Source organism: Polypterus senegalus, chromosome 13 (assembly GCF_016835505.1).
Source record: "Polypterus senegalus isolate Bchr_013 chromosome 13, ASM1683550v1, whole genome shotgun sequence".
NCBI lineage: Eukaryota > Metazoa > Chordata > Cladistia > Polypteriformes > Polypteridae > Polypterus > Polypterus senegalus.
Genome location: NC_053166.1, coordinates 95,906,596 through 95,930,265, shown reverse-complemented (window position 1 = coordinate 95,930,265; position 23,670 = coordinate 95,906,596). Strand labels below are relative to the sequence as shown.

The 23,670-nt window shown below is 40.7% G+C and overlaps 1 protein-coding gene across 5 annotated transcripts in view; it reads left to right on the top strand.

The window, feature by feature from the left end:
- The window catches only part of shank1 (SH3 and multiple ankyrin repeat domains 1), a 670,907-nt gene that overhangs the window by 22,536 nt on the left and 624,701 nt on the right, over window positions 1-23,670 (top strand). For all 5 annotated transcript variants that reach the window (XM_039776090.1, XM_039776091.1, XM_039776088.1 and 2 more), the window contains exon 4: window positions 9,924-9,995. In XM_039776090.1, coding sequence (XP_039632024.1) covers window positions 9,924-9,995 — 72 coding nt within the window. The remainder of the gene's footprint in view (window positions 1-9,923; window positions 9,996-23,670) is intronic.

Here is a 23,670-nt window from a genome sequence, read left to right as displayed (position 1 = left end):
CTCGTATGGAGGTGATTTAGCTTTGAAAAGACAGATGTTGCTCAAAAGACAGCAATCTTTAAATTATGTTGGAAATTGGTTGCCATTAAAGACAGCTCGACAACTAACTTGTTTCACCATCTGAGAGCTAACCACCACACAGAATATGAAGAATACAAAACCCTTCAGGAGTCAGCTGTCCATGACAGGTCTAAATCACCCAAGGTACAAGCACAAAAACAAACTTTAGCAGAATCATTCTGCAAAATGTTCTGTTTGACAAGAAAAGCAACAGATGGCATGACATAACAAATGCCATCACCAATTACAGTGCACAAAATAAGGTGCTAATTCAAGCAGTTGAGAGGGATAATTTCAAACAACGGTTGAATACTTTTGACCCAGATACACACCAGGCAAGATCCACATGCATGGTTATAAATATTTCAGTCAAACAGCTTTGCCTAAATTGTACAATTCATGCCAGACTCTGACGAATAAACTGCAGAACGTTTCACATTTTGCCACACCAGCATATTTGTGGTCAAGCTAAACATCTGAGCCATATGTCTACTTAACAGTGCATTTCATTGACAAAGCCTGGCAACTGCAAAGCTACTATTTGCAGACATCCTCCTTCCCAGAAGACCACACAGAAAACATCATTGCACAAGTATCCTGACTCAGCAGGAAAACAGGAGTGCTGAATTTGTGAGTAAACTGGGAGAAGCGGCAAAAGACCAAATCAAAAGAAAATGAAAATAAACCATAGCAACCATAACCCAGATGAGAGGCAAAATCAAAGTGGCTTCTCTTAAAGAAACAGGCTACAAAGCATCAAATTACAGCCTAAATCATGACATCACCCCCTGTCAAAGACGAAACCTCAGGACACGTCCATCTGAACAGTTTCCCAAATTCCTGTATAAATAAGAGCAAAGAAAAACAGCACTGATTGTTAGTGTCATACATAATGGAAGCCCATTGAAGACGTTTCTTGTCCAGCAGTGATATTATAAACAATATATGTGTCCAATCGTCCAGATATGTTTTAGGCTGGGCTTCAAAGACTATGCAACATTGATTTAAGTACCCTGAAATTCAGTAGGGCCTCCTAAAAAACAAATCGGATGTGGAATTTGAAGCTCATGTTGGTGGCTGCAACCTAAACCAGGAGTCTGATTTGCCAAGGCATTAACCGTGAATATTTACTGATTCACAGCCCCACGCTAGTTGTTCCACAGATGTCTGCAGTTTCCCTAATTGTCTCTTTAGGGTTTTTATTTCCCCTTACATATCTCGGGGTTAGACATTATGATCCAATCCGGTGTCCTGACTCAGCAGGAAAACAGGAGAGCTGAATTTGTGAGTAAACCGGGAAGAGCGGCAAAAGGACAAAACAAAAGAAAACAAAAATAAACCATAGGGATTTTAACCCAGACGAGAGGCAAAATCAAAGTCAAATAAGAGGCAATAAATTGTAAATTTGGGTAATTTGAGCTCCACTATAAAATGCAGACTTTGTACATCAATTGTCCAAGATCTTAAAGATGTGCTGACACCATGTCGGCTGCGAGAACACCACGTTTGCATGACAACAGACAGTGGTTCTAACATTGCCATTGCACTATGGATTAACAAATAGAAGAAGCTTGTTTTGGACATAGGCTTCATATCACCATTGGTAAGCAGTTTAAGTGAAATTGATCTAGTACGGAGTCCCATAGGTGTCAGGCAGAAAAAAAATGTTCAGACAAATTATTGATCTGTTTAAACAAATTACATAATTCATTTGAACGGATAATTTTTATTTCCGTTACAAGCACATGCCTATCGGGCATGTTTGATTTTACAAGCCTCTTTGTTGGGGGTCCATGATTTTAAAACACATTTTTATCTTTAATTATGTAAAACACTTGCTCAGATCCCCACCTCCTTGCCCTGCTCCATCCCACCCCTATGGCTGCAGAAGTTAGAGCTGGTAATGACACAAGGAAGGGAGCTAAAAAAGAAAAAAGTATTTTTGCAGCTATTTAAAAAAAACACAAGAATTCAGAGAAGGTGAGTCTCTGCACACTGCCACTGAAAAAGAAATCAAGAGCTACTTGATCATACCTGAAGTGGACAGCCCCTTGAAGTGGAAAGCCACTTGAGTTGTAGAGAACATGAAAAATACATTTCCCCAAATTGGGGAAAGTTGCAAAAAAGTATCTGCGCATCCCCACCTCAAGCAGGCTTTCTGAGAGGGTTTTCAGCACCGGAGGAAATGTTGTAACATGTAACTCTGTTGCTGTGAAGCCAGATGCCGTGGACAGCCTGGTGTGTCTGTCATACAACTTGAAGTGTCCTCAGTTTCCTTCTGGTTTGTTTGTAGAAAATTGGACAGAACTTGAAGTTAATAATTTGTTTAAGCATATTATAGGTTTGAATTTTATGTATCTTTGTGCAATATATGACAGAACATGTTTACAGATGCTATAGTTTTTTTCCTGTCTAGCATTTGACAGAACTTTGTATTTTTACACTATAGTATATTATGTTAGATTTGTGTTCTAGTATGCATGCTGCACAATTCATCTTACAGCAGAGCAGTTTCCTAAAGTTCAGTTATGATGAGTATTTTATTCCCTTTGGATTCATACATTGTTTATATTAAGCATAAGTTTCTGTTTAAAATGATCTGACTATAATATGTTTGTTTGTTGGACCAGAAGTGGTGCGCCTCGATCTGAGGTATTGGCTCCTGGTGGGATTTCCCGGGAAAGGTCTGCAGGAGACTTAGAAAAAGAGTTAGTGCACCCCGCCACCATCTGGGTGGGCATTTTATATGAAACATCTAAACCCTTTAACTGTCTCCTATTCGCACGTGTGTGACAAAGCTTCCCCCTCAGCCCAGACCCATCGGGTCGGGCGTCCTGCACCGAGAGGAATGTGAGTCCGAGAGAGGGTGTCAGCGTTGGCATGAAGGGTGCTTTTTCGATTAACGAGCGAGAACTTGTACGGTTGCAGGTCAAGAAACCACCTGGTGACCCGCGGGTTTGGCTCTTTGTGGGGGGCCATCCACTGTAAAGGCACATGTTCCATCACCAGAGTGAACTCCCGGCCCAAGAGGTAGTACTGCAACTGTATAATCTCCCATTTAATGCCAAGGCTTTCTTCTCCACCACTGCATACCTGGTCTCCCGGTTCCAACAGTTTCCAGCTCAGGTACATGACAGTGTGTTCAACACTATCGACGTTCAGCACGGCTCCCAAGCCTGTGTCTGAGGGGTCCGTCTGGAGGATAAATGGAAGAAAGAAGCTAGGGGCTATTAATATAGGTGTTGAAGTCAGAGCCTGTTTCAAGTCATAGAATGCAGCTTCCGTCTTGTCAGCCCATACCACATTGTTGGGAGCTGTTTTCTTCGTCAACTCCATCAAGGGTGGTGCTCTCTTGGAGAACTGAGGTACGAACTGGCAGTAGTACCTGGCCAAACCGAGAACCGCTTGTTTCGCGGACAGGGCCATTTCAGAATGGCATCTAGTATTGAACACTGTGGCTTGACAGTACCCCGACACACCAGGTAGCTCAAATATTTAGCCTCTTTCAGTCCGAAGAAACATTTTTTGGGATTGATCCGAAGCCCGGCTCCTCCTAGTGTCTGCAATACTGCTGTCACCTGTTGTATGTGCTCCTTCCAGGTGCTGGAATAGATGACGACATCATCTATGCAGGCAGCACTATACGCATTATGGGGCCGGAGCACCATCACATTCCAGTGGAGCTGCCTTTTAGCGTTTTGGGGGAGGCAGTGTCCAAAAGTAGCTGCCACCCCCTATCCTTCCATCCTCAAGGCGTCCTGACAGGGTTGAGCTTCCAGCCACCCATCACAATAGATAGATAGTACCCTTTGTAATGCCTTTACTGAGGGTAAGCATATAGGATATAAAACTGCCAATCTGCACATGCTGAGATCAGTTGGTTAAAAGGTCCCAAATTCTGTTCTATAGGAGTTTGATGGCTAGCTTTGCTGGTAAAACAGTGCTAAATGCTGGGCTAGAATATGTGGAATACATATTCTATATATAATAATATATTCTAGCCTCTCAAAGCACTTCATCACAGAGTACCCCTGGTTTATAAGCATGCAACAGTTCAATTTTTTTTCTTAGGCACAGGTATAATTGTTGTCCATTTGAAGAGAGAGGGACTCACATATTTTGTCAGTGAAATATTAAAGTAATCATTTCACTGAGGATGTCAGCTGATTGGTTGTTACAATATATTTAAAATGACCTGAACTTCCATCTGGATATTCCAACATGGGGCAAAATATTATCAAATATTCTTCAAAATTACATATCAATAAAACACGTGAAGACTGAAAAAAGAGAACTATTAATGTTTAGGAACCAGGAAATTATATAGGATGGAAAACGTTTTAACACTATTTTAATATCACTTTTTAAATGTGAGCACTAGAAGAAGTCATTGACACTTAAGTAAAAAAACAGTATGCACAAATAGAGACACCATTATAATATCTAGTTTGTGTCAAGCAGTTTTTGTTGAAGCATTCCATGTACGTACATCTTTAATAGTAAGAAAATTTGCTTAACATAAGTTCTTCTCTTTCGAATCTGGAAGAAACTTTGCATCAACAGAAGTGAAATATATAAACCAATTTCAAAGCAGCACACATAGAGGCTGGCTACAAAGGCAAGGCTTCCAAGTCAGTAAGCCAATTCCTTTGGTACAGCGCAGTAAAGGCTGCTTTCCAATCCAAAGGACATGTGTTAGATATGCACTACTGCCGCTGCATGACTGAGAGGAAGAAATCACACTGAGTGAATTCCTAAGCAGAAATACGTTGTGCAGTGAAATGGAATTGTTCCACCAGAGGGCTGAGTATCATGTGAGGGGCAAGTGTATTGGAGGATAAGAAAGAGAGAGAGAGAGAAAAAGAACCTTCTACTTTAAAAAATAGCATCTTTGTAGTTAAAAACCTGATTGGCAATTGGGTAGTGACAGAGAAGGCTACTATGTAATCTAGAAGCCCAAGTATGAGTCCCACTGCTACCATTAAAGGAAAGATTACAAGATGTTTGTCGACTTGTGCAAATTTCTAAGCAGAGACACCCATAATTTATAGTCAGCTCTATTGTAAGATGGTTGAGGACATTGATGTTTTTGTAGTGACTTGAGTATACGTTAGCAATAGAGGCCTGTCTTTTGAACCTTGTCCCATTGATACCAAAGATTTTTTTTTTATTTTGGGTTTTACTAGTTTGCTGCATTAGAAATTTTTAAAATAAATTATAGGTTGACTAATTTTTTTGCTCTATAATTTGTTGTCTGTATTTTAATCATTTTGGGAATGCTTTTTTCTGTTTAAATAAATGTGCATGGTTGTTTATGCGGCGTGTAATTAGTAATTTGTAAAGTGGTAATTACAATTTTTCCTCGAAACTTGTTAAAGCACTCTGACACTGCACTCAGTGCAGAGCGCTATCCAAAAATAAAGTGAATTAAATCGAGTAGTCTAAGATAAAAATAGATATTTTCATCACTGATGTTCTAACCATTGTCCAGTTACTGTATATGCCTGCCCATTTGTGCTTGCCATAATAGTTGCCAGTAGTGCTTAAATGCCTGCTATAGAAAACCAGTTCTGTCCAGGAGTGACTGTATTGACTTACAGCAGCTGTCATCTTTGTTGTCATTACAAGATAACTGTGCAAAATGGGCAGTCATTTTGATCAATTTCTAAAGTGATTTCTTAATTTTTCAAGTTAGCGGACATTGACGTCAGCCTGCGAATGCCTGCTGCTGAGCTATGTTTTGTAAACAACAATTTCCTCTTTCCTTCTTTGCACACTTCTGAATGCAAAAGCAATTGGTATTCTTTTAGATGTTTCTACATGATCATATTTACTTTCAGCCTGTCTCAACTGCTTTAATCCTGCCACACTACTTTCACATCTTATTGCTCTATGTACAAGTATTTCAACGTCATTCGGAAAGGAAAATGGCCAACAACTATTTTGAGCCATAGCTGCACTGTACCTGGTTGAATAGTACTGTGTAAATAAAATTTGGAAAAAAAAACTTAAGTGCAGTAAAGAGGTTTAACAAACTACACCTCTGTTGTAGTTAATAATGAACTGAAGATTATGTGACAGCTCTTTATAAGACTTCACTTTATTATATTAAAGTTAATGTTGAATTATTTGCAGATTACAAAGTTTGTGGTAGGACAAAGTCACATTACTTTTACTTACCTAATTCCATGAAAACATACTGATCTGACCAACACCAACTGTTGTATTGGCTGTGCATAAATGACACAGGTAGTGCTTATAGGACAGTTACTCTTTTAATCTGAGATAGAAGTAGTTAAGGGAGGAAAAAATACATTTTTTCTTTCTTCATATCATCCCTATTACATAGATAATAAATGAAGATTTTTTTTTCGTCATGTTTCCTCTCTTGTCCTGGAAATTCGTTAAAAAAAAACTAAAGGTTTTAATTGTTACGAAGTGTAGTCTGTATCAACAGGTATTAAACCTTTGTGATGTTTGACAAAAATACATATTTCAAACATGTTCTTTATTGCTAAAGTCAAAATAGTTTTTTTTTAATATAAGGTATTGAAGAATAATTGTAAACATTATTCTCTGAAAATAAAGCAACTTAAACACATGCACCTAACATAATAAGGAAAGAACAAAGTATTAATGTAAACAAGCAATATAACTTTTCACTGTACCATTGAACCTCCATCTCTCAGACTGCTCACATGCCTACCCATGTTAAGCTCTCTACTGCTCAGTCACCTTTTTGTACATTTTTTCTGACTTTGTGATCAGCTATACACAACAGCTGATGATTTGAATAACTCAGACGTTTCACTACCTACTATAGCTGAGACCAACAATGATGTGACTTCTGTCAGTGGTCTTAATCAAACTAGTCTTAATGTTGTGTGCTGTGTACTTATCCAAGTTAATGACCATCCTGGAAATGGCACATCTTCCTAAAACATGTGAGGAGAAATACTCCAGCTTGGGTCCTGACAATGGCATAGTAGCAGCGCTGCCATGCAATGAGGGGTCCGGGCCCAATGTCTCACATGCTCCCTACATCTGAATGTTCTCCCTGTGTCGGTGTGGATTTCCTCTGTATTCTCTGGTTTTCTCCAACAGCCCAAAAACATTCAGGTTAGGTGGATTGACACTGTTAAATTGGCCCTAATACAGTATGTATCTACAAATATTTGTGTGTGCACCATGCTGCCACCATATCCAGGTGTTGTTCCTGCTTTCCACCAAATAATTACAGGCTCCAGCTGCTCTGCTAACCATCCCTAGATAAGTAGTTTAAGAAGATCGATGGATTTTCTAACTCAGTTCAGTGGCTGGTACACATGATGAAAGAATGAATTTAAACTCATCAGCCATGCCTAGCACCAGTAAGAAATACAACCAAGCAACAAAGCTAATTTATGAGGGTTCCCAGATTCAAAATATCCCTGAACTGCTCCTTTCCTTCAACCAACCACTCAAACCAGATTACTTGTGTTTGTCTTTGGAGATATCACAAAATGGAAACGTTTTGTGCTGGCTGAATTATGGTTGCGTGTCATCCTTTTCTGGTGCTAATTGACTTCTACCTGGACTGCAAATGCTACTGAGAATTGCCTGCATTTGTGACTGAAAGTACTGCCATATTAAAGCTCCATTCAATATACTTATTTTAGAGAACATGCCTTTGCTAAAATCGTTATTTAGCACCTTTCAAAACAACTGGAGTTGTTTTTAGTGTAAAAGCATTTGAACAGCACAAGCAGAAAATAATTTAATTTTAAAATGTGTAATGAAATTATTAATGGAGATTATTCATTGATAGTAAATTTGCTCTAGAGTTGCATTAACACTTGTCATTCAAAATTTAAAAGGTAAACAAATTCAATGCAATTCTATTTGAATATATGGTAGAGTACTTGCAGGTGTGTACTGCTCCTGTGTCTCCTATGACAGCATTTGATTTAGTTTATGTGCTATTGCTATTGCTCAGCCTGTCCTATGCTGCCTTATGTGCTAAGCCTCTATGGGTACATTAAATTTCTTGCTCACAATTAGATTTGGATTCAGGCATGGTGAAGAGAACAAAACTTAAATCACAACAAAACAGTGTTTCCATTTTTTCACCTTAAAATAATAAAGCGCTATGCAAGATGCTCATTTAATTTACCATAACCCATTTTTAGGGACATAGATGAATGTAAGGGTATATTATGGATAACTACTTAATTCCTACCTTGTGCTCTTTGATGACAATATAGGCACCAGTTCATTGACTATAGTAATTCGATTAAGTGGGATTCTGAAAGGGGGTTCTGCCTGGGTAAGAAAAGGCTGTTTTCTTGGATGCATCTGTAAAGGACATAACCGTGAGTCTGATAAACTGAATGGCTGGAGTTTGGTCATGAGTGATTTTTCAATGTACCCTTCCATCAAGATACCTGGTGTCATATCTTAGAGATCTAGGGACAACACTGATAATCAGGAATTGACACATTTAATTTTGGAAAGATTAGGCCATGGCTCAGTGTTGAACTGCCATTCCATTGAACAACAACATTTACTTGTATAGCACATTTTTTATGCAAAATGTAGCTCTAAGTGCTTTACAAGAAGTCAATGAAACAGTGATAAGAAAAGTAAAACAAGTTAAATTAGGCATGAATAATAATGAACTCATTATGAAAAATAAATCAATACGAGCTTGCATAACAGATATAAAATTAGTACAAAACTAGAGTCCTAATATACAGTTATAATGTTGTTTTCTAATTCTCTAAAGATAATTATGATGATAAGTTGAGATTGACGGGAGGACAGAAAGTGCAAAAAAATGAATAGATCAAGTAAATACAATAAAAAAAATAAAAAATAATAAAATAAAAATAAATAAATAGGGTTCCAATACCAAAAGACCATCCAGTTGCCACCGGCTCAATTTTTTGCTATATCTACATTGTTGTCATTAAAGAATCTGATCTTACTGAGTATAAAAATTAAAGTGTGGTTTAGAATTTTGGCTCTATCCTTAGCTGTTTAATATTAGAACATAACACTGTTTCAAATTATGACTGGAGATGAAAAGGCTAAAATACTTTGTGATAAAAATTTAAAACTCCTGAAACCCAGGTACATTTCTGAAAGAAATACCTCAGTGCTAATTCGAAAACCTAACATTATCAAAGATCTTGTCTGATGTTCCTATTGTTCTTAAACAATAAAACACAGAGCACAAATGCTACATTTAGCCTCATACAATGGAGATGTTAATATATGCTGCACCCCTTAAAGCTCACTTAAGATCCATATGGAATGACTACCAGTTCCCAATCACAGAGTGTACAGAAGAATTTTATTTTAAAGTGTAGGATTCAAGAACAACTATTAAATAAAGGAAGAGCTTGCTGGTGCAGAGGTTAGAACTACTATTCACACCTCTGAAGCCCTGGGTTTAAATGTTGGCCTAGTCACTACCAATAAACGTGCCTTCTGTGAGTGTGTTCTGTAATGCACTGACACCACATCTGGTGTTAGATATTGCCTTGTGCTAGAGGCTGCTGAGGGAGGTACTCACCCTTTGTAACCCTGAATTGGAAGAGGCAATTTCAGAATATGGACAAGCGAATGTTAAATGAATATTGTGCAGAATAGGCCACAAGATAATAACAAAACTTTGAGGAACATTTTGAGAAACTCATCAGTAAGACCATGTCCCCAGCTCTAAATCAGATTTTTTTTCTCAGTACCCAAATAAGCTGCTCAATCTCTGATTCAGATTTCATTAAGATTTAATTAAATAAAAAAGTCAAATAGCAGACCTTACAAATTTGATGCTACAATATTTTGTTTATATAACACTCAGTTTGTGATTTCTTTTCCAGTTCCGCTATAAGACGAGGGTCTACAAGCAGACAAATCTGGATGAGAAGCAACTGGCCAAGCTACACACCAAGGTAAAACACTTTTTAAGAAAAACAAAATGGGGTAAAGAAAGATACATCATATACAGAGAAATTTATCTGGGAAACCAGTTCACCTGAATCCCACATTTGTTTCTTTTGCAGGTAGACATGTAATTCACAATGTACAATTAGCAACTTGCCAATTAGTCAATGAATCAATTCTGCTTTCTGTGTTTTACATAACAATTTTTACATGAGCATTATCTCAACAAACATGACAAAGTACATAAAAACTAAATTTCAATAGACTAATAAGCTTTTACATGCATCTTGTTTTTGTCGTAATTTACTAAGGAAAAGGTTCTTGATTTCCCTGGACACCCTTTCATATTATTATACCATATAGTACATTTTTCTGGTGAAAAGTAATTGCTCTGAATGGTAAATACACCATCGTTGATGTGATCACACAATGCCCTAATCAGGTAACTTGACTTCCACTCCTGTAACACTTTTGTAAAACTTTCACTTTACAAAACTGCGATAGGTCAGCTACATTTTAATATATAGCCTTTGGAGTGGTTAATCACTAACACCACAGATAGAAAATGAATATCACTTGGAGTTGAGATTGCCAGTATATTGGTATAGACTCTTTAGCTTCAACTTTTTACCCTTCTAACAGGTGCAAAGCCAGGTACAATAAAGCTATTGACCTAGATAACCCTCCCAGTGATGTACTGTTTAACAGTTCCAAGATGGAGGGCACTCTTTTGTATAATCTACTCGTGAGCAGTTAAAATAGTCATGGTTTACTAGATCACCTTGTAACGGCTGGCTCACTCTTCCTAACCAGCAGCTACACCACCAAGACCCGTGGCCTGGCAAGATGAGGAATGTTAAACCTGATAAAGCAGTACTTCTTCCAAATATTATCATGAGGGACCACGGTTCCATGGTTTTATCCTTCCCCCTTTGTTTCCAGGGGTGTAAACAGGATAATGCTATGAAAGACATTACTCAGCACAAAATATGACAATGTTAATCATGTAACACCACTACAACCTGTACCTCTAACAAGAATGCAATACATGTGCCCATCCATCTACATACAGGTACTCCCTATACAGCTGCATAAATTGATAATGCCACTTATCTTTCTTGTACTACTTAATTAATTGTATTTTAGGTTGAAAGTGCCCTGTAATCCTTAAAGGTGAAACAGGCAGACATACTGTAGTTTGTTTCAAGGAGCATTACAGAGATATCAAAATCAAAGTCTTTACGAAACATCATCTCATTATGTAAAACCACTTCCTATGGTGAGGGTCATGGTGGCAGCAAGCACATGGGATTTACAATTAAAAGCTAAAAAGGTCTCACTTTGGAGAAGACCTTATGATATGCCCAAACCACCTCAGCTGGGTGTTTTTGATGCAGAGAAGTACTGACTCTGCTCTGAGGCAATCCAGAATTGCAGAGCTTCTCATCCTATCATGTAGTGTCAGACCAATGGATCTGTGAAAAATAAAATCTGCTACTTCTACTCACAATCCTGTTCTTTTGGTCATTACCTACAGTTAGTGACCAAATGTGATGACAGTGATGTATATTGACCAGTAAACCAAGAGTTTCATCTTTGACTTAGCTCCTGTTTTACCATCATGGACTGGAACAGCACATGCAGCACTGCTACTGCCACTCCAATTCACTCCAATTCCCTTCTTTCATGAATCAACAAGAGATACTTCAGCTCCTCCACTAAGGGCAGTTTTTCCCATCTCACGTGGATGAATTGCACGCCAATGTGGTCCTGTTATCTCATACTCCTGCAGTATCTCCTACAATACATGCTAAAGGGCATGGCCATAAACCTATTCTAAATTTACAAAACACATGTAGAATGGGCTCTCACACTCCCATGCACTCTCCAGCAACTGCACAAGGGAGATGAGCTGGTCTAGTGTTTCATAGTCAGGATGGAATTCACATTGTTCCTCCTCTATCTTAGGCTCAACAATCGGATGGAGTCTTCCCTCCAGCACCCTGGAAAAGCTTGCTTCAGGGTAGGCTGAAATGTGTGAACCCTCTGTAGTTAGAACACACTCTCTGGTCACCTTCTTAAATATAGCGAACGTCATACCAGTCTGCCAGTCCAAAGGTACTTTACTCACATTGTGACATTGAATGGAAGCTATTCCAACAATGTCTAGTGCTTTTAGCATCTCCAGTCCAGTCAGATTTCAACTGCCCCAGCAACCTTACCAACATGCAGTCCTTGGGCCATCATAGTCACTTCAGCAACAGCAATGGGATCCCCCCTTCAGGGCATGTCCTTCATTGCCCCATGATAGGGGGGCATGTCCACTGGGTTTAACAATTTTCCAGAGAAGAGGTCAGTAACTCTTCATCCTTGCCTAACACAGTCTGGGCAAGACCATACCTTCCCCTTCAGAACCATCAAGCAATTTGCCGGAAGAACTTTGAGGCAATCCAATAGACTTTCTCCTTGGCCTCCCCTAACTCCTCTCATGCTCAACCTTTTGCTTCTGCAACCACTAAAATGACATATGAGCAAAGACAACTTAATGATTTGATTTGTTATTGCTGAAAGGAACACATTTTATTTATATTTCCAGGTTTTGTTATGCAGCATGTTCATATTTGAATTTGTATAATTTTGAAAGGATATATTTTTATGGAGAGCAAAATCTTTTGGGATATTTAAAATCTAAGTTTATTTTTTATATAAATTTACATAAGAGTAAAGAAATTTGAATGTTTGTTCTTTTAAGTTATTTAAGGTTTGAGTTGATTTATTCACGAATAATATTCCTGTCTGTTTTTACCATTCCTACCAAAGATATGTCTGTCGACTAAATAAAAATTCCTTCTATTTAAAATTTAAATAGAACTTAAACAAATACGATAGTTCATAATATCCACGCAGACTTGCACGTAAGGCGGAGTTATCCATTTTAACAAGCAGCGTATTACACTGATACGAAATAGCTGTGTGTATATATGTAGATATGTATGTATATGTATATATATGTTTATATATGTGTGTGTGTGTGTATATATATATATGTGTATTTGTGTGTATATGTGTGTGTATGTATGTATGTGTGTATGTATATGTATGTGTATATATGTAGATATATATATGTATGTATATATGTGTATATGTATATATATATATATATATATATATATATATGACAACAACACTCATCACTCACAACAGTGACAAAACAATTACATTGACAATCATGTTACGTTATTTTCAAAATGTTTCCTTTTCATTTTCATTGCTTCTTTAACACACTACTTCTCCGCTGCGAAGCGCGGGTATTTTGCTAGTGGATAAATAAACTAAGGTTTTGTACAAATAATGTTTTTCATTTTTCTTCCTTAATGGATTCTGGCATCCCCAGCAACAGTTGCTAGCACCCCAAAGAGTGTATATATATATATATATACTAGCAGAATACCCGCGCTTCGCAGTGGAGAAGTAGTGTGTTAAAGAAGGTATGAAAAAGAAAAGGAAAAATTTTAAAAATAACGTAACATGATTGTTAATGTTATTGTTTTGTCATTGATATGAGTGTTGTTCTCATATCTATATATATATATACAGTGGTGTGAAAAACTATTTGCCCCCTTCCTGATTTCTTATTCTTTTGCATGTTTGTCACACAAAATGTTTCTCATCATCAAACACATTTAACCATTAGTCAAATATAACATAAGTAAACACAAAATGCAGTTTTTAAATGATGGTTTTTATTATTTAGGGAGAAAAAATCCAAACCTACATGGCCCTGTATGAAAAAGTAATTGCCCCCTGAACCTAATAACTGGTTGGGCCACCCTTAGCAGCAATAACTGCAATCAAGCGTTTGCGATAACTTGCAATGAGTCTTTTACAGCACTCTGGAGGAATTTTGGCCCACTCATCTTTGCAGAATTATTGTAATTCAGCTTTATTTGAGGGTTTTCTAGCATGAACCGCCTTTTTAAGGTCATGCCATAGCATCTCAATTGGATTCAGGTCAGGACTTGACTAGGCCACTCCAAAGTCTTCATTTTGTTTTTCTTCAGCCATTCAGAGGTGGATTTGCTGGTGTGTTTTGGGTCATTGTCCTGTTGCAGCACCCAAGATCGCTTCAGCTTGAGTTGACGAACAGATGGCCAGACATTCTCCTTCAGGATTTTTTGGTAGACAGTAGAATTCATGGTTCCATCTATCACAGGAAGCCTTCCATGTCCTGAAGCAGCAAAACAACCCCAGACCATCACACTACCACCACCATATTTTACTGTTGGTATGATGTTCTTTTCTGAAATGCTGTGTTCCTTTTACGCCAGATGTAACGGGACATTTGCCTTCCAAAAGTTCAACTTTTGTCTCATCAGTCCACAAGGTATTTTCCCAAAAGTCTTGGCAATCATTGAGATGTTTCTTAGCAAAATTGAGACAAGCCCTAATGTTCTTTTTGCTTAACAGTGGTTTGCGTCTTGGAAATCTGCCATGCAGGCCGTTTTGCCCAGTCTCTTTCTTATGGGGAGTCGTGAACACTGACCTTAATTGAGGCAAGTGAGGCCTGCAGTTCTTTAGACGTTGTCCTGGGGTCTTTTGTGACCTCTCGGATGAGTCGTCTCTGCGCTCTTGGGGTAATTTTGGTCGGCCGGCCACTCCTGGGAAGGTTCACCACTGTTCCATGTTTTTGCCATTTGTGGATAATGGCTCTCACTGTGGTTCGCTGGAGTCCCAAAGCTTTAGAAATGGCTTTATAACCTTTACCAGACTGATAGATCTCAATTACTTCTGTTCTCATTTGTTCCTGAATTTCTTTGGATCTTGGTATGATGTCTAGCTTTTGAGGTGCTTTTGGTCTACTTCTCTGTGTCAGGCAGCTCCTATTTAAGTGATTTCTTGATTGAAACAGGTGTGGCAGTAATCAGGCCTGGGGGTGGCTATGGAAATTGAACTCAGGTGTGATACACCACAGTTAGGTTATTTATACAATAATTCTGCAAAGATGAGTGGGCCAAAATTCCTCCAGAGCGCTGTAAAAGACTCATTGCAAGATATCGCAAACGCTTGATTGCAGTTATTGCTGCTAAGGGTGGCCCAACCAGTTATTAGGTTCAGGGGCAATTACTTTTTCACACAGGGCCATGTAGGTTTGGATTTTTCTCCCTAAATAATAAAAACCATCATTTAAAAACTGCATTTTGTGTTTACTTGTGTTGTATTTGACTAATGGTTAAATGTGTTTGATGATGAGAAACATTTTGTGTGACAAACATGCAAAAGAATAAGAAATCAGGAAGGTGGCAAATAGTTTTTCACACCACTGTATATCTATATATCTATATCTATATATATATATATATATATATATAAACTGCTCAAAAAAATTAAAGGAATACTTTGAAAACACATCAGATCTCAATGGGAAAAAGAAATCCTCCTGGATATCTATACTGATATAGACTGGGTAATTTGTTAGGAACGAAAGGATGCCACATCGTTTGATGGAAATGAAAATGATCAACCTACAGAACCCTGAATTCAAAGACGCCCCAAAAATCAAAGTGAAAAAATTATGTGGCAGGCTAGTCCATTTTGCCAAAATTTAATTGCAGCAACTCAAAATTGTACGCAGCAGTTTGTATGGCCCCTGTGTTCTTGTATACATGCCTGACAACATCGGTGCATGCTTCTAATGAGATGACAGATCGTGTTGTGGGGGATCTCCTCCCAGATCTGGACCAGGGCATCACTGAGCTCCTGGACAGTCTGAGGTGCAACCTGGTGGCATTGGATGGACCAAAACATAATGTCCCAGAGGTGTTCTATTGGATTTAGGTCAGGAAAGTGTGGTGGCCAGTCAATGGTATCAATTCCTTCATCCTCCAGGAACTGCCTGCATACTCTCACCACATGATGCCAGGAATTGTCGTGCACCAGGAGCCACTGTACCAGCATAGGGTCTGACAATGGGTCCAAGGATTTCATCCTGATACCTAATGGCAGCCAAGGTGCCTTTGTCAAGCCTGTAGCGGTCTGTGTGACCCTCCATGGATATGCCTCCCCAGACAATCATTAACCCACCACCAAACTGCTCATGCTGAATGATGTTACAGGCAGCATAATGTTCTCCATGGCTTCTCCAGACCCTTTCACTTCTGTCACGTGCTCAGGGTGAATCTGCTCTCATCTGTAAAAAGCACAGGGCACCAGTGGTGCATCTGCCAATTCTGGTATTCTATGGCGAATGCCAATCGAGCTGCATGCTGCTGGGCAGTGAGCTCAGGGCCCATTAGAGGACATGGGGCCCTTGGGTCACCCTCATGAAGTCTTTCTGGTTGTTTGTTCAGAGACATTCACACCAGTGGCCTGTTGGAGGTCATTTTGTAGGACTCTGGCAGTGCTCATCCTGTTCTGCTTTTCCCAAAGGAGCAGATACCAGTCCTGCTAATGGGTTAAGAACCTTCTATGGCCCTGTCTAGCTCTCCTACAGTAACTGCTTGTCTCCTGGAATCTCCTCCATGCCCTTGAGACTGTCCTAGAAGACACAGCAAACCTTCTGGCAATGGTACATATTGATGTGCCATTCTGGAGAAGTTGGACTACCTGTGCAACTTCTGTAAGGTCCAGGTATCACCTCATGGTACCAGTAGTGACACTGACCGTAGCCAAATGTGAAACTAGTGAAAAACAGTCAGAAAAGATGAGGAGGGAAAAATGTCAGTGGCCTCCACCTGTTAAAACTATTCCTGTTTTGGGGGTCATCTCATTGTTGCCCCTCTACTGCACCTGTTGTTAATTTCATTAACACCACCGCAGCTGAAACTGATTAACAACCCCCTCTGCTACTTAACTGACCAGATCAGTATCCCAGAAATTTCATTGACTTGATGCTATACTCTCATTAAAAAGTGTTCCTTTAATTTTTTTGAGCAGTATATATATACTCAGCAAAAAAAGAAACGTTCCTTTTTCCAGGACTGTGTATTTCAACAATAATGTTTTAAAAATCCAAATAACTTTACAGATCTTTATTGTAAAGGGGTTAAACAATGTTTTCCATGCATGTTCAATTAACCATAATCAATTAATTAACATGCACCTGTGGAATGGTCGTTAAGACCTTAACAGCTTACAGAAAGTAGGCATTTAAGGTCACAGTTCTAAAAACGCAGTACACTAAAGAGACTTGTCTACCGACTTTGAAAAACACCCAAAGAAAGATGCCCAGGGTCCCTGCTCATCTGCGTGAACGTGCATTAGGCATGCTGCAGGGAGGCATGAGGACTGCTGATGTGGCTGGGGCAATAAATTGCCATGTCCGCACTGTGAGACGCCTAAGCCAGCGCTACAGGGAGACAGGAAGGACAGCTGATCATCCTCGCAGTGGAAGAGCCCGGATCTTAATCCCATTGAGCACGTCTGGGACCTGTTGGATCGCTAGGGCTAGGGCCATTCCCCCCAGAAATGTCCAGGAAGTTGCAGGTGCCTTGGTGGAAGAGTGGGGTAACATCTCACAGCAAGAACTGACAAATCTGGTCCAGTCCATGAGGAGGAGATGCACTGCAGTACTTCAAGCAGCTGGTGGCCACACCAGATACTGACTGGAACTTTTGATTCTGAGCCTCCCTTCATTCAGGGACACATTGTGAAACATTTTTAGTTTATGTCTTATGGTGTTGACTCTTTTAGTGTTCATACAAATATTTACACATTAAGTTTACTGAAAGTAAAAACAGTTGAAAGTCAGAGGACGTTTCTTTTTTTGCTGAGTATATATATATCTATATCCATATATCTATATATATATATATATATATATATATATATATATATGAATATATATATATAGCAAAATACCCGTGCTTGGCAGCGGAGAATTAGTGTGCTAAAGAAGGAAAGAGAAACAAAAGGAAACATTTTGAAAATAACGTAACATGATTGTCAATGTAATTGTTTTGTCACTGTTATGAGTGTCGCTGTGATATATATATATATAGCAAAATACCAGCGCTTCATAGATGTCGTGTTAAAGAAGTTATGAAAAACAAAAGGAAACATTTTAAAAATAATGTAACATGATTGTCAAAGTAATTGTTTTGTGTATTTGGCAGTGTCACGGCAGTGTCACAAAGTTGTTTTCATCTAGCTGCATCAGAAAATGTTCCACGACATCTGACACGCCTCCTTTTTACTGTTTTCTCACAGCTTGGATTGCTGCTGCCATAATGGGTTTGAGTCTATATATATATATATATATATACATACCTATCTACATCATATATACACACACATACATACATACACACACACAAATTATATATATGTGTGTGTATGTATGTATGTATGTGTGTGTGTGTATATATATATATATAATGTAGATAGGTGTGTGTGTGTATATATATATATATATACATATACATACAAACATATACATATATATACACATATATATACCTGTGTGTGTGTCTATATGTGTGTGTATAGCTTTGGTCACTGAGTGACGGGGAAAAATAATAAAATATAGTCTATAAGTTATTAAACAGTAAAACATTAACGTTTTAAGAAGTACAGGTACATTGAGCACTACTGGAGTGGTTGCGGGTAAACTACATTTTAAAGACTGTGTAACACAACAGGTAAGTAGTACTAACAGCAGCTAAAATGTATATGGATCATCTCTCGGTAGTAGATCCCTTTTGAAAGGCGCTACACGACAGCTGTGGTATAGAAATTACATTTTCTATGTGAATGTTCAAATTTCTGCCTCTGGTAATGTGCCTTACCGGTATTACCAGCAATTAAAGAAAATTAGTTTTGTGTCCTCTGCAGTGTTAAGAGAGAAAGGCTTTGGTTTGGGATAAAAGGTGTAAAGAAAGGAAAGTTGCCTTTTTCTTTTTATATAGTGTAGAGAGATGTCTTCGCTGACGATATGAGCGCCTTTTGGGGACAGTCGCGGTGGGTCTTATGTAGACTGGTGAGACGTCCCTGCTATTAATCGGTTGTGATGGCACTGTCAGTCCTCCACTCATGTGCGTGTCTTCATAATCCGAGCTGACGACTTCATAATCGTATACGTTGAAAAGAAAGTGCGAATCGCCTTAATATTAGTTTGCAGCGGTGTACAAAAGGGGTCCCGTGCTTGCACTTGTCTGGGCTATAGCTCAGGGGGAGGATGAAAAAAATTAAAAGTGCTCACTTTGACTTAAGGCAGAAGCGCAGTCAGCGTCTCAAAGGCCGGCACAGCTATGCACGCGCGCCGGCTGCTCGACTTTCGCTGGGCAGGAGACCCCAGTTTTTGCAGACACGTTCAGGATATCAAAAGTCTCAGCGCTCTTTGGAGGTCATTCATATATATATATATATATATAGAAAATACCCGCGCCTCGCAGTAGAGAAGTAGTGTGTTAAAGAAGTAATGAAAAAGAAAAGGAAACATTTTAATAATAACGTAACATGATTGACATTGTCATGAGTGTTGCTGTCATATATATGCCTGCCTAAATAAGGCACTCTCGCTTCACTCTTACTTTTTTACCGTTCATTTAATTGTGGCTATTGGCGGAAAAATTATAAAATGGAATGAGGATTACACTGAGTATGGCTTTACCAAAACAATTACTGACGGCGAATCGATTATTCATAAAGCTTGAATTGGTGATCTGTTTTTCTCTGTTATCCGTATATTTTTTCATACTTCTTCTCAAACCAAGGGGGTGCGAGGGTAAAATGACCCGGATGAGCCCCGGGTTCTCCCCTTGACATCACTTCCTGGTGTGGCGGAAGTGTCAGGAAAGCCTCTGGAAGCACTCCAGATCTTCTTGGAATTATTTCCGGCAGCACTTCCTGGTGTGGCGGAAGTGCTGCCATCCAGGATTCTCCAACTGTCCGGGCGCCCCCTGGCGGTGGCCACATCCTCTCACGGGCATCCCAGCTCCGTCTCTTTGGCCCCCAAATAGACTCGGGTGGCTGCCCTCTCTTGGCCGAGGAGAAGTATTGTCCCAGTTGGGGAGTGTCCAGGCATCCTGGCCGGGCAGTGTCCGCGTACATCTGTGACACTGCCCCCTCACCAGCTGAAGCCCATCCAGCAAAGCGGCCCGTCCCGCGAGGTTTAACAGTTTCCCAAGGCGGGGTCCTGGCGTACCATCTTCCATGGTCTGGACCTGTAAAACAAGACACAGGTGCGGAGACATCGTCCCGACGCCGCCTAATGGCATTTCTGCTCAGGGCATACGGACAACGTCTCCACAAATGCCCAGCTCCATGGCACCTGTAACACCGGTGCACCCCTTGCATTTCAGGTGTTCTCCAGGCCTGAAAACAGAACGGGAACGCCCATGCCTGTATCCATTTAGCTTGGCTTGGGGCAGCTCTCCATTGCCTCGGAGAGAGCTCTCTCACCGCAAACGAGCTCTCGTTCACTCTTTACGCCCTGTCGGGAGACCCCTCCGTTTTTCTCCGGGGCCTCCCGTTACTCTGGAGTGCTGCAACAGCTTGGATCCCCTTATGAATTAAAGCGGGACCCCGTGCTGTTTGCACACCTCTCGATCGGGTTGCGAGCGCCGCCGCTTCTGGGTGCCGACACATACAAGCCGGCACCCCCGACTCCACTTGTACTGCGGTCTCAGTACTCGTCCCCCGATCTACTGTCGGAACCCCTGCTACTTGGATCCCTTCCGTTACATCCGGTTCTTTCGCTAGGGATTCCATAATCATGTTCGGTACCGGTGTCACTTACCTGTACCGAAGCATCGGACTGACTGGAGAATCCCACGTCGCGCCACGTTAACCACCCCAGTACAGATCTCATGGGCACATCCGCAGTCTCCTCCAGCGTCTTGATTAGCCCCTTCAAATTTTGGAGTACCTGTAAGAGAGGCTGTACAGGACAAAAGAATTTCTCTAACTCCTGTACAGCCAACAACAAGTCACTTAAGCCAGCTGGCGCTGAAGTCATACATTTTTCAGACTCACCTGCCGGCTGGGAGCCGTGGAGCTCCTGCGCATGCTCCACTGGGTCTTCGAGCGTCCCAGGATTGACGTTCGTTGGTCCCACCTTCTTGTACTCATCGGCGGGCACACAACACACTCCGTCCAATCCCGTGCTTGTTTTTGGGAGGAACTTCCGGTTTTCCGACGCTCCCTCCACCCTATGATCAGACGCCTTCGGGGAAGAGTCTTCCAGGCTTCTTCCGCCCCGTAGCCATTCTGCAGTCGACAGCGTCTCCTCTTCATCTCCCGTCGCCATCTCATTGTCACTCTATGGGTCAGCGTGCTTTGGCCACAGACGCGGATTCGGGCAGTCCCCTACTAAAAAACAAGACCAGGGGACCGCAGGGTAAGTCTCGCCAAGCATATCACTATCCGACGCGAGACTTACCTCCCGAATCCCGTCTTCCCGAATACGCCGCCGTCGGGTGGCCTCTTCTGCCGCCCCGTGCATCCGTAACGACGACTCCGGGTAGAGGCGTCACTGTCTTCAGGGCGCATTTGCCCTTCTTCTTCCCCATACTACCAGACGTCCGTTAGGCGTGGTTCCCTTCGAGCGTTTCTAGAGGCGTTGGTGCAGGCTTGCGTGTCGCAATGGAAGTGCTTGTTCGTCTGCTGTGCGGGGTTGCTTCCACAAAATATGTTTTAAAAACGGGGTTCCCCCTTTTAGCAGGAGGTAGGCCCCACATTGGGCGCCATTGTGGAAACCGTACCCCCAGACACAGACAGACAGACACCAGGATGTCCAAAACACACTTGTTTATTTATTTTTCCCACTGCAACCACAATGCCTTCTCTCAGCACCTCTCTTTCTTTTCTTCCTCTTCTTCTTCCTTTCTCTTTCTCTCTCTCTCTCTCTCTCTCGCTTGACCTCCTTCCTCCTCCTCACAAGCTTCATCTCCTTCCTCCCAACTCTGGCTCATTGTCTGGAAGGAGGCGGCCCCTTTTATCAGGACCCGGATGAGCCCCAGGTGCTGCCCTTGACGTCACTTCCTGGTGTGGCGGAAGTGTCAGGAAAGCCCCTGGAAGCACTCCGGGTCTTCTTGGAATTATTTCCGGCAGCACTTTCTGGTGTGGCGTAAGTGCTGCCATCCAGGATTCTCCAACTGTCCGGCGGTGGCCACATCCTCTCACGGGCATCCCAGCTCCGTCTCTGTGGCCTCCAAATAGACCCGGGCGACTGCCCTCTCATGGCCGAGGAGACGTATTGTCCCAGTTGGGGACTGTCCAGGCGTCCCAGCCAGGCAGTGTCCCAGTACATCTGTGACAATATGTATATATATATATATATATATGACAGCAACACTCATCACTCACAACAGTGACAAAACAATTACATTGACAATCATGCTACGTTATTTTCAAAATGTTTCCTTTTCTTTTTCATTACTTCTTTAACACACTACTTCTCCGCTGCAAAGCGCGGGTATTTTGCTAGTATATATATATATCTATACTAATAAAAGGCTGACTGACTGACTCACTCACTGACTCATCATTAATTCTCCAGCTTCCCATGTGGGTGGAAGGCTGAAATTTGGCAGGCTCATTCCTTACAGCTTCCTTACAAAAGTTTGCAGGTTTCATTTCGAAATTCTACGCGTAATGGTCATAACTAGAAGCTATGTTTCTCCATATACTTTAATGGAGTTGAGCTCGATGGCCGTGGGGGGGTGGAGTATCGTGTGACATCATCACGCCTCCCACGTAATCACGTGAACTGACTGTCAACGCAGTATGTAGAAAACAAGGAAGAGCTCCAAAAAGCGCTGAAGAAAACATGCATTATACAATTGAGAAGGCAGCGAAACAATAAGAAGCGAGCGACTGACACATACAACCATATTCATGAGTTCAGCTACTTCGGAAACAAAGCACGGTGTAAACCTAAAGTTTAAATTAAGTTCATAGGCAGGCTGCCGCTGGCGTTTGTCATGCCCACGGCTAATGCAGGATACAAGTTTAATGAGAGGACGCAGGATATAAACAAGAGTTTTGATCACTTTGTAACTAAGTTAAAATTGCTGGTGAAGGGCTGTGCTTATGCAAATTCCGAGAGACTGTGTTTGTGGGGGATTAACAGTTAAGGCGGGTGGGGGAGTCACGTCATCATCTCCCCTCCCATTCACCTCATTTCGCTCTGAGCTGAGCTCTGCAGCTAACGCAAACGCAGTGTTACGGAAGCGACTTTGTGACGCTGCCACCAAATACTCACAGAAAAATCCACAAGTTAATACACACACTGTCTCTACAATTTCTCCACACTGAATCCTCCAGGCACTACTTACAAAAGGTTACATTGACAATCGTGTTATGTTATTTTTAAAATGTTTCCTTTTCTTAGCACAAGCACAGCTGAGAAGCTTCGATGCATGTGCTCCATAATGTGTTAAAAAATCATGCATTTAATCACACTTTGCAATACAAGAAAAGGGGAACTTCTGTCAATGCATGATTTCCTGGTACACCGATTACATTGATCAGCGCTTCCCGATTCATTTTACCCTCGCACCCCCTTGGTTTGAGAAGAAGTATGAAAAAATATGAGGTTAACACAGAAAAACAGATCAGCAATTGAAGCTTTATGAATAATCGATTCACCATCAATAATTGTTTTGGTAAAGCCATACTCAGTGTAATCCTCCTTCCATTTTATAATTTTTCCGCCACTAGCCATGATTAAATGAATGGTAAAAA